Consider the following 16,219-nt stretch of genomic DNA (forward strand, 5'->3'; position numbering starts at 1 on the left):
GGGAAATGGTACCAGAAATTAGCAGATTGCCAAATAGGGAGTCCACAAACTCCTTTGGAATGTAATGATTGAAAGGAGTTCTTACCATCCAATATCCCACCACTGTACAACTATGACTATGTGTATCACTGGCTGGTGGAATCTCTGCCCACTTTTACCACAAAGCTGACTAAGACAGAAGACAGTGATGAGGAGGATGACATAACTTCAGTTGTCACTGAAAAATCCTTGCGCCGTGGCTGGCAGTATGTCGACTCAAACGTTTGTTCAGGGTATTAAAGTAAGGCGGAGTCACAACAATTCTATACTATACAAAGCAAATATTGATGCTTCTATGAAAAATGAGCACAATGATGTATCAGTTGAGATGCCGTCTGTAAGAACTTTATTATTCTGGCATTATCTTTAACATCATCCACAGTCAGGAGGGCCTCATCCTCAGGTTTCTGATCACTTGGAGGCACATCAGGAAATGAGGGCCTTGATCGCGATTATAGTTTCTTCATTCTTTAGTATGATGTCCTCAATCTTGGACTTCAACGTGTTTTTGTCATATATAGTCTGACAGCCAACATCCACCATGACTTTTGAACATTTGGAGGTTTCCGGAGCATCTGTTTGAATCCCAACAGAGTTAACCTGACAGAAAAACAAAGATACATGTACCTTTAATACTGGTGCAAGTTTAGAGGCCTACATATGTACTTGATAAATTTAAGTGGACTAGACAAGGAATCAGCTTGAAATATGTTTTGTTATTTTTATAACACTTAAATTAGTCCACCTAAATGCGAATGAAATTTGCTTTATCCAATTAAGTTTTATGGATAACTACACTGGCCGTAAAATTTGTGATTACTGAAATGTACAGCGCTTCACTACACCTTATTTACCGTATTGGCCCAAATATAAGACGGCCCTGATTATAAGACGACCCCATCTTTTTCAAGACTCCAGTTTGAAAAAAAGACTTTTTGAACACCAAATTAATTTTTATACAGAAAATAATTACTGTACACCCGAAACAAATGATTATAACAATATATTTGAGAGAAAAAGCATGTTATTTTCCTCATTCAAATCTTAATATCTGAACATTTAAATATGTAAACTAAAGTGCAATCACATTCGTAAATGAATGGCTTCTGTTTTTTTAAAATCAAATAAACCAATTAGGGCTGTCAAACGATTAAAATTTTTAATCGAGTTAATCACAGCTTAAAAATTAATTAATCGTAATTAATCGCAATTCAAACCATCTATAAAATATGCCATATTTTTCTGTAAATTATTGTTGGAATGGAAAGGTAAGACACAAGACGGATATATACATTCAACATACTGAACATAAGTACTGTATTTGTTTATTATAACAATAAATCAACAAGATGGTATTAACATTCTGTTAAAGCGATCAATGGATAGAAAGACTTGTAGTTTTTAAAAGATAAATGTTAGTAAAAGTTAAAGAAGTTTTATATTAAAACCCCTCTTAATGTTATCGTTTTAATAAAATTTGTAAAATTTTCAATTAAAAAAAATTAAGTAGTAGCTCGCCATTGTTGATGTCAATAATTACACAATGCTCATTGTGCTTAAACCCATACATTCAGTCGCACCAAAGCGCCAGCAGAGGGAGACAAAAAAAACACAACAAGTGCACATGACACTGTGCTGTCATTTTAATCTGCTTGAGCGGGGTATGTGCGTTAATTGCGTCAAATATTTTAACGTGATTAATTTAAAAAATTAATTACCGCCTATTAACGCGATAATTTTGACAGCCCTAAAACCAATCTATTGTAATAAAACAACAAAATGACAATAACTGCATTAACCATCAAAGTGAAGTCTAACTGTAACTAGTCTTGAAACAAATCTGAATATGGTAAATGGTGTTATACTTATATAGCGCTTTTCCACCTTTCAAGGCGCTCAAAGCGCTTTACAAGGAAAAACATTGCAATAAAATAATGCAAACTGGCTAGTAGCAGAGATCTGTCATGACAGAACATCGTTTCAATGATATCTGGTGCCATCTAGGGTCGTGAATGGGGAGATGAGCTGAGATCTATCATGACAAAACATCGCTTTAATGATATCTGGCGCCATCTAACGTCGTGAATGGGTATAATGTCTAGACCGCGAATATAAGCCGACCCCCCTCTTTTTCAGTCTTATTTCAATGAAAAAACACTGTCTTATATTCGGGCCAACACTGTGTATGTTATTAAACATGAGGTTGTTGTAAAAGTGTATATTAGGAGCGTCAATTTGATACTCCCATTTTTTTGTTTGATAGAGCAAATATTCAAACATCAAAATAGTGTAACGTTGCTAACTGTAATATACAGTCCCTGACAAGTCTTGTTGCTTATCCATTATGTAGAAACAATTGCTAATAACCTGACTTTTAATTATTCAATTGGTTTCAGAAATGGCTCATATGAAAACTGAACCTCCCAAATCATGTTGAATGTACAAAAATATCACTGGAAAAAAGATTTATCATTTAATGACGACATAAAGGTCAAATTTTGGCTAAACAAAAGTTTTGTCGCCTACAGAATGTAGTGTGAAAATTGAACAAACATATACTTCAAATACAAAAATATGTTACATAACATAAGCGAATTAAGTAGTGGTGCCGTGAGATCCAAATGTAATATTTTCTATGACTTCCATGGGCTTCGGCAAGGATTCATACAATTTATTGATGAAGTCATCAGGAACATCAAAGAAAGCAGTCTTGTATGCCTCCCAGAGTTTATCAACATTCTTGGGTTTCGTCTTCCATGCTTCGTCTTTCATACTACCCCAGACATGCTCAATGATGTTCATGTCTGGTGACTGGGCTGGCCAGTCCTGGAGGATCCTGATCTTCTTTGCCTTGAGGAACTTTGAGGTAGAGATTGAAGTATGCGATTGAGCACCATCCTGCTGCAGAATTTGTCCCTTTTTACATTTAGGAATGTAAGAGGCAGCTAAGATTTGTTGATATTTCAGAGTATTTATCTCTCAGGGTGTCGACAATTAAAAAACGTGTGGCATTTGCCAAGGCCCACAGCCTGTCAAAAGGATGGACGCTTGAAAAGTGGCAAAAGGTGGGATTTTTCAGATGAATCTTCCATTGAATTACTCCACAGTTGCCGCAAATATTGCAGGAGACCTACTGGAGCTTGCATGGATCTGAGATACACTCAAAAAACAGTGAAGTTTGGTGGTGGCAAAATCATGGTCTGGGGTTACATCCAGTATGGAGTGTGCGAGAGATCTGCAGGGTGGAAAGCAACATAAACAGTCTGAAATATCAACAAATCTTAGCTGCCTCTTACATTCCTAAATCCTAACCATAAAAAGCGACAAACTGGTGCTCAATTGTATACTTCAATCTCTACCTCAAAGTGCCTCAAGGCAAAGAAGATCAGGATCCTCCAAGACTGGCCAGCCCAGTCACCAGACATGAACATCATTGAGTATGTCTGGGGTAGGATGAAAGAGGAAGCATGGAAGACGAAACCTAACAATGTTGATGAACTCTGGGAGGCATGCAAGACTGCTTTCTTTGATGTTCCTGATGACTTCATCAATAAATTGTATGAATCCTTGCCGAAGCCCATGGAAGTCATAGAAAATATTAAATTTGGATCTCACAGCACCAATACTTAATTCGCTTATGTTATGTAACATATTTTTGTATTTGAAGTACATTTTTTGTTCAATTTTCACACTACTTTCTGTAGGTGACAAAACTTTTGTCTTGCCAAAATATAAAACAAATATATTTTGTACATTCAACATCATTCGGGAGGGTCTTAGCTTTCATATGAGCCATTTCTGAAACCAATTGAATAATTGAAAGTCAGGTTATTAGCAATTGTTTCTACAAAATGGATAAGCGACAAGACTTTTGTCAGCGACTGTATATGACGATCAGATTTACACTACATCTTTAAACAATATCTTTGAACACTTACTGCCTTATCTTCTGTGTCACTAACATCTAGAGGTGGCATCATATGGGGATCCAACGAGAAGCTTGCTGCATCAAGAGTGTTTTCAGAGTCCAACATTTTTATTCTTTTTGGCGATGGAGTGCTTGCAATTGGTTGTAGTGTTGTTTCTATTCTCTTGCGCCCGACAGTATGTTCAACCTGCAACAATAAAGCAAAGTTCTTTACAAAAAACTTACAAAAACACTGCTAACTCCAACCATAGACTTTCCGACCGGGTGACCAGAAAGCTCCTACAGAGTTAGTGCCACGCCTTCCCAGGCCAGGCAGAGTGAAGGAAGCAGCTTACACTGCTATAACACACACTGCGTTCAAACGCCGGATTTAGGTGGAAAAAGACGAAGGTTTTACTGCATACAAGCAGGCAGGAATGCCTCAAGAGTGATTTGGTCGACAATTCAAGGTAATTATTATATAAAATAGCACCATGCATGCACTTTGCAACGTTGCGAAAAAAATGAATGGGAAAAATCTGCGTAACTTTAGCTTGAAAAATTTACGTAAAATGAATGATAATTGCCTGTTTTTTAGCTTTTATCCAAGAATCTAGACTGTTTTATGTTCATATCTATAGAAATTCTAGGATGTACGCATTTATTTACAAGAAATTTAAACTTAAAAGATCTTTGTTTGGTGATGGCCGCCATGCTGTATCCATACACAATAGTGTAACTTTACATTCAATTGATCAAATGGTAATTTAGACATTTCTGCGTCCATACTAGAGCCGGGCGGTATACCGAAAATTTACAGTTACCGAAATTCTTCATGATAACCGACGTAATTTTGACCATATCGGTAAATTCGGTAATTGAATAAAACAATAGAATATAATCTTTGACTCTGTGTTGTGCAGCTATGTTCATTCCCCTTTAAGAAAGCAGTCAGTGTGCTTATGTATGAATTCACGTGGTTAACAAGAACTTAAACAAACAGAAGCCTGGTAGGCTAACGCTAATGGCTAACGCTTCTACGAACTTTCACGCGACATTAAGACTCTTGGTGGCCTCCAGACGGGCTTTCACCCGCTGTCCTCCCTGGTTCTAACAATTTCAGGAGAGGGTGCTTTTTGCAGTACTTTCAATATGTCCAGACTTACATTGACTCCTTTTCCCTTGCTAAATAGGCCAGTGAAGTCCATTTTTTCCCTTCAAAAGTTTGATTGGCTGAAAAAATGTTTGTTTCGTAGTTCTTGAAAACAAAGGTTTGAATCGAACGGTGTACCACCTAAACCAATACATTTACACTGAAACCCTGTCCGCCCACCCCCAAAAAACTTCCCTTGTTTTCAGTATAAATCTACTAGAAATAAGTGAAATTATCTGCCAATGCTTCAAGAAATTCTACTCAGATTTGTTGAAATAAAATAGCTAGCTGAAAATAAGCTTAACAGACCTATTTTAAGCTAAATTTTTGCATATTTAATGTTTAACAAAAAATTGTTTGTCAGAAATGTTCTTAATTCAAGAATATATATTGTTGAAAACACTATTTGAAAATATTTTTTTTCTTGATTTAGGCGAAAAATTACCAACTTAACAAAGAGTTTGCCAACTTATGAAAAATGCTATATTTTCTTAGACTATAAAAAAATAACAGTTTGGACAGTACCCTGACAGGGTTGACCTAGCATGACAGAGTGGACAAATTGTGAAAGATCATTGAATGACTCAAAGAATTTAAATTAGAATATACTGTATATGCCAGATAGCTTATCCCCTTCCAATGGAAACTACCAGGACATACCAAAATGAGCCATTATTGTAGCATTATACAGTTAAACTCCGTGTATGATTCTGCTGATAATGACCCCCCTACTAATGTTGAGACCAAACGGCAAAACGCCATGCTAAAAAATAAATAAAAAACATCAAAATGGCTTACCTCTTCAGAGCAGACTATGGCAGGCAATGGATCAGGATTCTCATCTGTAGGACCATGGCCCCCAACAAAATGTTTACTACATATGAAGGTGAATGACTTCACCTTGCTGGCGTTAAACTGGTATCTTGGACGTCCGCACAAGTCGATCCATCGTTCACATTTATCCCTCTGAGTTTTTGGCTTCGGGAAACGAATGAAGAAAACATCCTTCATATGTGGACGGTCGTAATATCTAGAGTCATTTTTACAAGTTCCATAACAGCAGTGTTTAGTAGGCATGTTGTTTTGTGAGAGATTACCGGCAGAAAACAAGTAGTACTAGCAAGAGTTGTATGCGAGACCCTTTTCCGGGTTACGTGGGTGACGTCTTCTTCTTCTTCTTCTTCTTCTTCTTCTTGTTTTGTTGGCAGTTTACACCTAGCATCGTGGGGCATTACCGCCACCTACTGGGTTGACACACCAGTGTCACACACACGCACACACACACACACACACACACACACACACACACACACACACACACACACACACACACACACACACACACACACACACACACACACACCCAGAATGAAGACAAAACCTAAAATCATAATTTGGTTTTAACTTTGTAGTAAACTTACAGTTTCTTTAACGTTGATATTCAAATTTTTAAAAAGCCGTTTGAAAATTGGGCAATCTAGGGCTTTCACAAAGTACAACTGTTGACAATAATTTTGTGTTTATCGAATGGCTCTGACGCAAAATGGCTGAAAATGACAACGCTCGTCCCCATTAGCTCCCGGCACATTGATTATCTAGCCTTTAAAATTAGATATCTATTGTTGGTAGATGTCGGAAAATGGCGAGCTTGTCATAGCAGCCGTGGACGCCACTTTGGGCTGCTTGAAGGTGAAGACGCAAGACTGCAGCTTTAGTCTCCTCTGGGCTGGATATTGTCCTCGAAAGGACGAGGGTAGAAGAAAAGTGCTTAGCGAGGGGCTTCGGGGAACAAGTTGGACATGAACGGGGTAAGTTTAACACAACATTTTTGACAAAACATCCCAGGTGTTCACGCTTGGAACAATTAAAGTAGCCATATGTAAACTTCTTTCGTTCAATATTTTACTTTAAAGTGAATAATCATTGAAATATTTGCATTTTTGTTGGCTAGCTAACACAAAAAAGTGGTAATTACTCGCTCCTTGACAGCTTCATTTTCGTCATAAACTGAACCGATAAACGGTAAAGGTGGCGAATTAGTACTTGAGAGCCTTTAATGTTCAATGTAGTTTTATTGTTTTGTTTAGTCACCCTTCATTTTGGGCTTTTAGGTTTTTTACCGTGAGGTGTCAACGTTTAAAGGGAACTGTGGGAGAAATGCGTGGCCATATTGAATGTGGCAAAGTGGTACAATGGGGTGAAGATGCCTCGTTTGTTTATTCCTTTTTTTTCCCTAATGAAGAAAGCAATAACATTATTTGAAGCAACCTCGATATTGGTAGTTATTATTACTTATTAATCTTTTTTCATATTTTATGTAATTATATATTTATATGTCATATAATGTTAATAAAAGGTAAGTTAATGCAATTAAAATGAATAAAAGGAGAAATATACTCTCCTTATGGCCCCAAGTAACACACTCAATTCAATTTTTTTTCATGGTATTTAACTTATCGCTGTGAGAGAATTTTATTCATGTTTAAAACACAACCATTATACATTGTATTTTGTATGCTTTGTGATGCTTGCATGAGAACATTGTAGCATTGTTGCCTGGCACAGCCAGACTATTCTCCCTGTATTTTTCAAACACTGTGAGAAATAGTCTGCGACCCAGCCCATTAACGGCCTCTCGAGCAAGGTACAAAATCAATCGTCCAATCAGATTCGTTTGTTTGCGTGACGTCTTCTTAACGAGTAACGTCACTCTTGCGCGCCGAAAGTCGTGTCTACAACAACACAGATGGCGAACGGGAGAGCCGAGAATATGTTCCAATCCGCGGTAAAACCAGTTTTCAATTACCAAAAACACATTGAAACAAGTCATTGACAACAGTCAACATGGCTCGCTCTAGCCATGTTGAATAAACTTTTCCATTCTCCGCTCACGCTAATTACTTGTCGCTTTAACAATGTCACGTCTGCCCGTCGCTGATTGGTCCACTCCGCTGTCTGTTTGCTGTGGCTTGCTCCGCCCTCGGAATTTGATCTGCCGGACGGTCGCGACTCAATCGCTGGAAGAGCGGTGAGTCTGGTATACCAGGCAAGTAGCATAGAGCATCATTGTTATATTAATCTGTTTGAGCGTGCCTCCCCATAGCCTTGACTATTGTAGAATATATCACAATATGCCCAAATATGGACTGTTATGTTCCTGTGTTTTCCAATATGCCCTGAATGAATACAATGGGTGTCTGAGGACCCCCTTATCAGATCTGACTCACTCTCTACCAGCAGGGACCAGTGCTCAAGGTCTCAGCTCAAAGATGTTTTTGTATGGAAAAATACCCTGGTTTGTGAGATGATGAGTTTCGTTTCTTAGTAAGTTTCCTTTCACGGTGGGCTTCGGCACCGCCCTTTCAACAGTATAAACGTCCAGCCTCTATTGTACTTCTTTGTACTTCTGGGTGATCACAGCTCCTGGCTGAATCACATCATTTTGTACCCGAGAGCTCTTGTTCATAAAGCCTTCGAAGCAAATCAATCCATGGTTGGGGTATGATTCATTTCTCATCGAGCTATCGAGTTGAACCTTGTCTTGGAGTTCAAAGTTGAATTTCTCTGACAATCGCATGAAGATTGGACATGAACGCTCATCTTTTAGTTCCATTTTATGTTGGTTCATTTGCCCCTGCCAGACCAAATAGATTGGACGTCTAGCGCAAAAATGAAGTGACCAGAAAATCCCCCCAAATTAATAGAAAGCGACCAAAAATCAAGTGAGTGAACAGATTTATGAAAATATAACTTTCTCATCTTCTGGCAGGAAATTGTATGCAGCCAACACTGTGTCACCGTTTCAAGCTGTCCTTCAGAGCATGACAACAAGGTGGCACAGGAGGGACGGTGTTCTCCGGAACGCTGCCAGAGGAATGATATCCAAAGGCCGGAAGATGGTACGAAATGTGAAAGCCGTAAAAAAAGCTGTTTGGAAAGAATTGAAATTTGTTTTTCTTCCCACCAGGCCAGATAGCAAACGGTATTGGCTCTTGCGACTCTCCAGATGAGGAAAAGCAGCCTTCATCTTGCCGCTCAGATGAATGTACGCCCGCTTTAAAGCTTCAATGTCGCCTCCAGCCTGCTCCCGACAGGCCTCCCGCCTTGCACAGCAGCAACCGAAGCTCAGCAATGCCCCGCCGCCACCAGCCAAAGAAAGCCCCGGCCAAGAAGTGCGCTTTGCACTCGTCACGTATAACCACTTGAGGTTGCTTGATCGCACGGCTCATGCGTTGTCCTTTTTTTCCCCCCACTCCCTGTAGCACCCGAGGGAAGAACTCTCAGAATCGGAAAGTTACGGACTACTTTTCAATAAGACGCAGTTCACGAAAAAGTAAAACGGAGCTCAAGGTAATTTAAAGCATTTAAATTTGTCAACTGCAAAATAGAGATGAATCCAAATCTGGTCCAGATTGATTTATTGCACAAATGTTACGCTGATATGCTCTCTTTTGTGTCCAGTGTGAACAGAAGCACCTGATTGACCATCTCATTATAAACGGGATAGAGGAAGGAATGCAGGTATGGACATAGGCGGAGTTTGACTTTTGGGGCGGGGGGGGGGGGGGGGCAACATGTTGATGACCCCGAAACATAGTGTAAGCAATAAAATTAACTTACAAGAATATTTATTATTGGGCTGCAGCTATCAATGATTTTAGTAGTCGATTAATCGATTAACTAGTTAGTTCGAATAATCGAGTAATCGGATAAGGAACATAAAAAATCAAAATACCTGAGCTGAGCCTCAAACGCTTTAAAAAAACGAATAAATGAGGATCTATGTACAACAAAAGAACAATTGGCTAACTTACATAGCAAAGCTCCGCTAGCTTAAATGCTGTAAAATACTAACTTTTTTTTTTTTTTTTTTATAATGCTCTTAACAAATGGTTCACACACATATTCTCACAAAAAACGGCTAAATATACTAATGAACTAAATTATGAATGCATAAAAAAAAACTTTCGCTAAAAAAAAAAAAAACATAGCTTATGTTGGTCTTAACAGGGAGCAGCTGGATTAAGCCATGTGAAATGAGGCAGACTAGAGGGCAGTGTGAGTGTATCCACCCAAATCAAAAAGCTAAATGGAAACACTTTCAAAACAAACCATTACAACGCCACTTTAAGTAAACGAATACTCGAAGCACCAAAATTTAATTTGAATCTTTTTTTTCCGAATCAAATACTCGAGTTAATCGATTAATCGTTGCAGCACTAATTTATTATAGTAAGTTGAAAATGAGCGTTTTTTTGTTTCTTATCATTTTTAGGAGAATTCTAAATCAGGCTACTTAGGACAGCTATACTTTTCGCCAAGATCGTCATCCATTGAAAATGGTACACCCGCCGGGTGTTCTGTCAAATTTTGTACCCAATCAGAAATTGCAACTTTGTGTTAAAAAATGGCCGCGGATACAGCGGTTACAAAGTAAACACTACAAACTTTCTTTAATTAAAGGAATATTTACTTATGTTTTATCATGGACGGACATGTGGAAAAGTTCTCCTCAGACACATCCTGCCATGTTAGCTGCCCACAACAACTGCACGCTGCTCTCTCACTGTGTTTTCACCGTGTGGTTAAGCATTCATTTACGCCATAGTCGTGTTATACATGTATGTTTATGTTGTTACTTGTTTATTCAACACCTGTGAAAAACATTGAGAGTCCAACTGAATGTAAAAGAGTGCTTATTCATTGCCACAACAGCTTTGGGAGCAAAATATTACCGTTTTGGCCCGAATATAAGACGGCCCTGATTATAAGACGACCTCCTCTTTTTCAAGACTCAAGTTTGAAAAAAGACTTTTTGAACACCAAATTAATTTTTATACAGAAAATAATTACAGTACATCTGAAACAAATGATTATAACAATATATTTGAGAGAAAAAGCATGTTATTTTGCTTTTTTTCAAATCTTAATAATTCTGAACATTTAAATATGTAAACTAAAGTGCAATCACATTCGTAAATGAATGGCTTCTGGTTTTTGAAACGTAAATAAACCAATCTATTGTGATAAAACAACAAAATTGTAAAAACTGCATTAACCATCAAAGTGAAGTCTAACTGTAACTAGTCTTGAAACTAGTCGCTTCAATGATTTCTAGCGCCATCTAGCGTCGTGAATTGGTATAACGTTTAGACCGCGAACATAAGACGACCCCGGCTTTTCAGTCTTATTTCAATGCAAAAAACACCGTCTTATATTCAGGCTGTGTTGTACAATTAGGCTACGTTCATACTACAGGTCTTAATGCACAAATCCGATTTTTTGTCATATCTGTTTTTTTTGCATGCCCGTTCAGACTGCCTTTGTCCATTGAGACCATTCAAGTATTACGCATGCGCACTAATTCGCAGTCCGACACGCGCTGAGCAAGACGACCCGCATGCGCAGAAGCATCAAAACAAATGACACACGTCATCCGTCATTCCAGGGATATCATATTTTGCTTTTCAAAAGGAGGACACAAATAACGGACATAAATAATCCCCGTTTAGGCTTATATTCAAAGTTTATATGGATCGATAGCATGCACGCACGGTCCGTGCACGTCACACACACATACGGGCAGTTTGCCCCGACTCTCGGCCGTGTAGGCAATGTTGAAATATTGCTCACTTGGAGCAGAGAGAAGACTGAGCATTCTCAGGCTTATCCTCAACCCATTTTTATTTTTTATGACTGTTGTCAAGCCCAGCCCTTCCCCAAAAGCCGTGTTCACTACAAGCTAGGCGCTAATAACACACAGCGGCACCGCTACGGTAAGCATCTCTCTCGCTATTTGATGACGTAATTGCTGCATGAAATCCAATTTGGGAGAGTGGACAGTACAGACCGCCGCGACAGTCTGGAAAAATGTGGCCCAGATCGGATTTGAACCACATACGAAAGTGACCCAGATCGGATTTGAAATGGTCCAGTTCTATGCGACTTGTCACGTTCAGACCGTCAAGTTAATGCCTCACTCGAGTCGGAAAAAGACGAAAAAATCGGATTCGTGCATTAAGACCTGTAGTATGAACGTAGCCTTAGAGTCTTTAGTCACTGAAGACGCTAACTGTACAACAGTAAAGTTAAGTCGGGCAAATTGAAACTCTGCTCACCATTTTGGTGGTGCTCTCTGGTGTTTCATGGTCCATAATTTCAATCCTCGTTTCTTGCTCAGTAGTTGTAGTTGCTTTTGAAAGCTTAGGTTTGAAATAATTACGTATATCCATCTTGCCTCTTCGGTCCTCAGGTGGTTTTGGCTAAGCAAAGCAAATGACCGTCTAAGGTGCTAGTCACATGATCTGTTTGAAAAATAATTTTGACCCATAATGAATTTTTTTTTTTGTTCATTTCATTCATTTTTTTGTTTGTTTAATTGCTTTACAACTTTTATATAAAATATTTTACTTCAAAACTCTTAATTTTAAAATAATACAGGCACTTTTCGGCCCACCCTTAAACTCCATGTATGGGTATGGACCTTACTTACTGACACAATTACCAGGAAGTCAAATATATAAAATGAGTGAGTTCATAAAATATTAATACAGTACTTCATATTCAGATCTTATCCAGATTTTCAGCCTTTACCACAGTGGTACCTCGAGATACGAAAGCTTCGGTATACGAAAAATTCTTTTATGGAAAGATATTTTTTCCCCCGCTTCATATTACGAAAAATCATCCGAAAGATAATACGTACTGTATTACATAATTCCCGCTCACAGCAATGCAATAATGTAACGACTTTGTTGCCTGTTATTATTCTAATAAGCAGACGAGGTGTGAAAATTATGCTCAAATATTTAGTGAAATGTTTCGTTTTCACTTTACCAGTGCGCAGTGTAACGTACACGTCCAGTGGCCCCATGGGTAATCCCATTGCACGCTGGGTAATGGAGTTCCGACTCTTGACACCACAACAACTTTTGACTACAAATGTGAATAAACAACATATAAACACCACATTGTGCAACACAATGTTCATGTATATGAAACAAATAAATATAACTTGGAACTTGCACTCGCTTTTTCAAGATACAAATGGCAATTGCTTACGAAGTTAGCTCGTCTTTTAACACTCCGTGTTTCCTATGAGCTCGGTTAGTCATGTGATAACGTCTGTAGAGGCTGGAATCTAACAAACTAGCTACACTTCAGCTCCACAAGAGAGCAACAAAGCATTACAAAAAAAAAAATGGAATCAGAGGTCATGATGGCAAATTTAATGTGGTGTTTTTAGAAGAGCTTGGAATGAATTAGGCGATTTACATGTAAAGGACGATTCATTATACGAAAGCCACTCCGGAACTAATTAATTTTGTATCTTGACGTACTACTGTATTGACTTCATCATAAAAATTAGCCTTTAACTAGGACTTAACATGGAGGAAGTACTTTTTCCTCAAAATATTGAGGTTAATCCAGATCCAAATCAGATTGCACATTTCTACACTATGTAAACGCAACGTGAAAATTCTTTTTTTTTTTTTTTTTTTTTTGCAGGTGCGGCACATGGAGGGAAAGGGGCGAGCTGTGTTCGCCGCACGACAGTTCCGCAAAGGCCAGTACGTGGTGGAGTACCACGGAGATCTTTTGGAGATGGCGGACGCCAAAAAGCGGGAGGCGGAGTACGCCCAGAACCCAGAGACGGGCTGTTACATGTACTACTTTCAGTACCTCTGCAAAACGTACTGGTACGTGCTTAAGAACAACCAATTTTAATGTTTTCACAACGGATGTCCCGATCTGGTCATGTGATCAAAAATCAGGCCAATCGCACCATATTTTCAGAACATTGGAATTGGCTGAAAGGGATCGGATTTTTAATTAAAATTATGTTTTTCTGCGTCATGCTCGTACAGTCGGTTAAAGCCAAATTATATCGGTTACGTGTGCCGATCCGCCAAGATATAGTGGAGGAGCCAATCCGTTACCATTCTATCGTATTGTTCAAATTATACCAGCTGCATATTGCGCTGCGGATTGACTGTGGACAAACACTGAGTTTAGCGGAGCCGTACCGCACACGCATCTGGGATAATTTGGCCTTTACGCTCCCATCTGCTGCTTTTCTTGATCCTGGCGTTAGCTTTTTAAAGTTAACGATAATTGATAGGGGTGTTGCTTTGATCTTGCCTGAGAAGCTTGGTAGCACTACACTTCAAAGGGCTGCTAGTGTAAAAATATTAAAGCCACAGGATTTCAAACAGACAGAAAAAGTGTCTTCTGCAGTCCAAAAAGGATTCTCGAGTCAGGAATGCTTTATTTATTTATTTTAATCAATCACGTGCTCCACATCCAGCGTGGATGCCACCAAAGAGACCAATCGACTGGGGCGTCTGATCAATCACAGCAAGAGCGGCAATCTGCAAACCAAACTGCACGACGTGGACGGCGCCCCGCATCTCATCCTGGTGGCGTCGCGGGACATCGATGAGGGGGAAGAGCTGCTCTACGACTACGGCGACCGTAGCAAGGCGTCCATCGCCGCGCACCCGTGGCTCAAACACTAACCCCAGGGTGGTTAGAACCTTTTATTTATTGAAACTACTCCCTAAAATTTAGAGACGCTTAAATGAAGTTGACCTAAGAAAGGCCATGTTATCCGACCAATATCCTTCATTTTTTGGGAGTACTGTAACGAGACACATTCGGATGAGAATTTTTTTTAAGCACGATTTTTTACAGGTGACACACCTTGGCATGCTTCTACAGGTTGGTGCATTTTTTATATATTTTTTGGCATCACTATCAGCGCACTAGTTTTTAAAGGACATTCTCCACATGGTATCATTGTTTGATTTTTTTTTTCTATTTTACATTTAGGATAATAGCAAATGGATTGTACAGTTTTAATTTTGAACAAAAAATAAATGTTTTTTTAAACTAGTGGTAGCTGGGACCGTGGTACGTTTTACATTCGGGCCACACTAAAAACAAAAATAAAGTAAGTTGCACTACCAGGAAAATGTCCTAATCTCATGGGATTAAATGTGTATGGTTCATTTAGAAGAAGCAAAAAGACATTTTAATTGCAGGGGGATGCTTTCGTCACTTGCTATTCATTTTGGAGCCTTTTCAGGTTACTTCCTTGTTAACTTGTGTATCAATGCCATTGACGGCGCTAGACGTACAAATTTTGACTGGGAGAGGGCGTCTGGCGCCGTCAATGGCAGTGAGACAATGAGTGCCCTGTAATGACTTATATTATAGTTTGTCGCGATTTTTTTTTTTTTAACGTTTATTTTATTTATAATTTTTTTTTTTTTGCAGTTTTTCATGGTTTTGCCATTTTTTCCTGCAGGTTGCTGTTACTGTTTTTTCACTGTTGTTTGCCTTTTAGTGCAGTTTTTTTCCCCACATTTTCCTTTTTTTATACTTAGGCAGGGTTCATTAGGCAAAGGATCCTGCCCCAATACGTTGGGAAAAAATTATGTCCACACCAGCACGTTTGTAGAAAAAAAAGCTTCCACAGCCAGCCGCATTCATTCATTTATATGTACATTCTAGGGCTGTCAAACGATTAAAATTTGTAATCGAGTAAATTACAGCTTTAAAATTAATTAGTCGTAATTGATCGCAATTCAAACCATCTATAAAATCTGCCATATTTTTCTGTAAATTATTGTTGGAATGGAAAGATAAGACACAAGACGGATATATACATTCAACATTCGCTACATAAGTACTGTATTTGTTTATTATAACAATAAATCAACAAGAGGGCATTAACATTATTAACATTCTGTTAAAGCGATCCATGGATAGAAAGACTTGTCGTTCTTAAAAGATAAATGTTAGTACAAGTTATAGAAATTTTATATTAAAACCACTCAATGTTTTCAAAATTTTCAATAAAAAAAAATAAACTAGTAGCCCGCCATTGTTGATGTCAACAATTACACAATGCTCATGTGGTGCTGAAACCCATAAAATCAGTCGCACCCAAGCGCCAGCAGAGGGTGACAAAACACCAAATTAATTACCGCCCGTTAACGCGATAATTTTGACAGCCCTAGTACATTCACAACATTTTGCGAAACATAATTGTCTATAATAACCTCACCCTTTGCATGTGTTCTTCAATATGAAGCCCTGCAAGGGTTGGTAAATAA

At 38.5% G+C, this 16,219-nt stretch overlaps 2 protein-coding genes across 2 annotated transcripts; one reads left to right on the forward strand and one right to left on the reverse strand.

The window, feature by feature from the left end:
* Positions 1 to 348: 348 nt before the first annotated feature.
* Positions 349 to 6,270, reverse strand: si:ch73-311h14.2 (uncharacterized protein LOC556846 homolog). The gene is made up of 3 exons (XM_057819571.1): positions 5,898 to 6,270; positions 3,978 to 4,154; positions 349 to 639 (listed from the first exon to the last, which is right to left on the reverse strand). The coding sequence occupies exons 1-3, from the start codon at positions 6,174 to 6,176 to the stop codon at positions 466 to 468; spliced, it is 630 nt and encodes a 209-aa protein (XP_057675554.1). The 5' UTR covers positions 6,177 to 6,270; the 3' UTR covers positions 349 to 465.
* Positions 6,271 to 6,694: 424 nt separating this feature from the next.
* On the forward strand, positions 6,695 to 15,256 carry kmt5aa (lysine methyltransferase 5Aa). The gene is made up of 7 exons (XM_057818121.1): positions 6,695 to 6,907; positions 8,869 to 8,998; positions 9,067 to 9,271; positions 9,362 to 9,449; positions 9,561 to 9,620; positions 13,608 to 13,798; positions 14,407 to 15,256. The coding sequence occupies exons 1-7, from the start codon at positions 6,899 to 6,901 to the stop codon at positions 14,615 to 14,617; spliced, it is 894 nt and encodes a 297-aa protein (XP_057674104.1). The 5' UTR covers positions 6,695 to 6,898; the 3' UTR covers positions 14,618 to 15,256.
* Positions 15,257 to 16,219: the final 963 nt, after the last annotated feature.

This window comes from Corythoichthys intestinalis, chromosome 17, assembly GCF_030265065.1.
Source record: "Corythoichthys intestinalis isolate RoL2023-P3 chromosome 17, ASM3026506v1, whole genome shotgun sequence".
Classification (NCBI taxonomy): Eukaryota; Metazoa; Chordata; class Actinopteri; order Syngnathiformes; family Syngnathidae; genus Corythoichthys; species Corythoichthys intestinalis.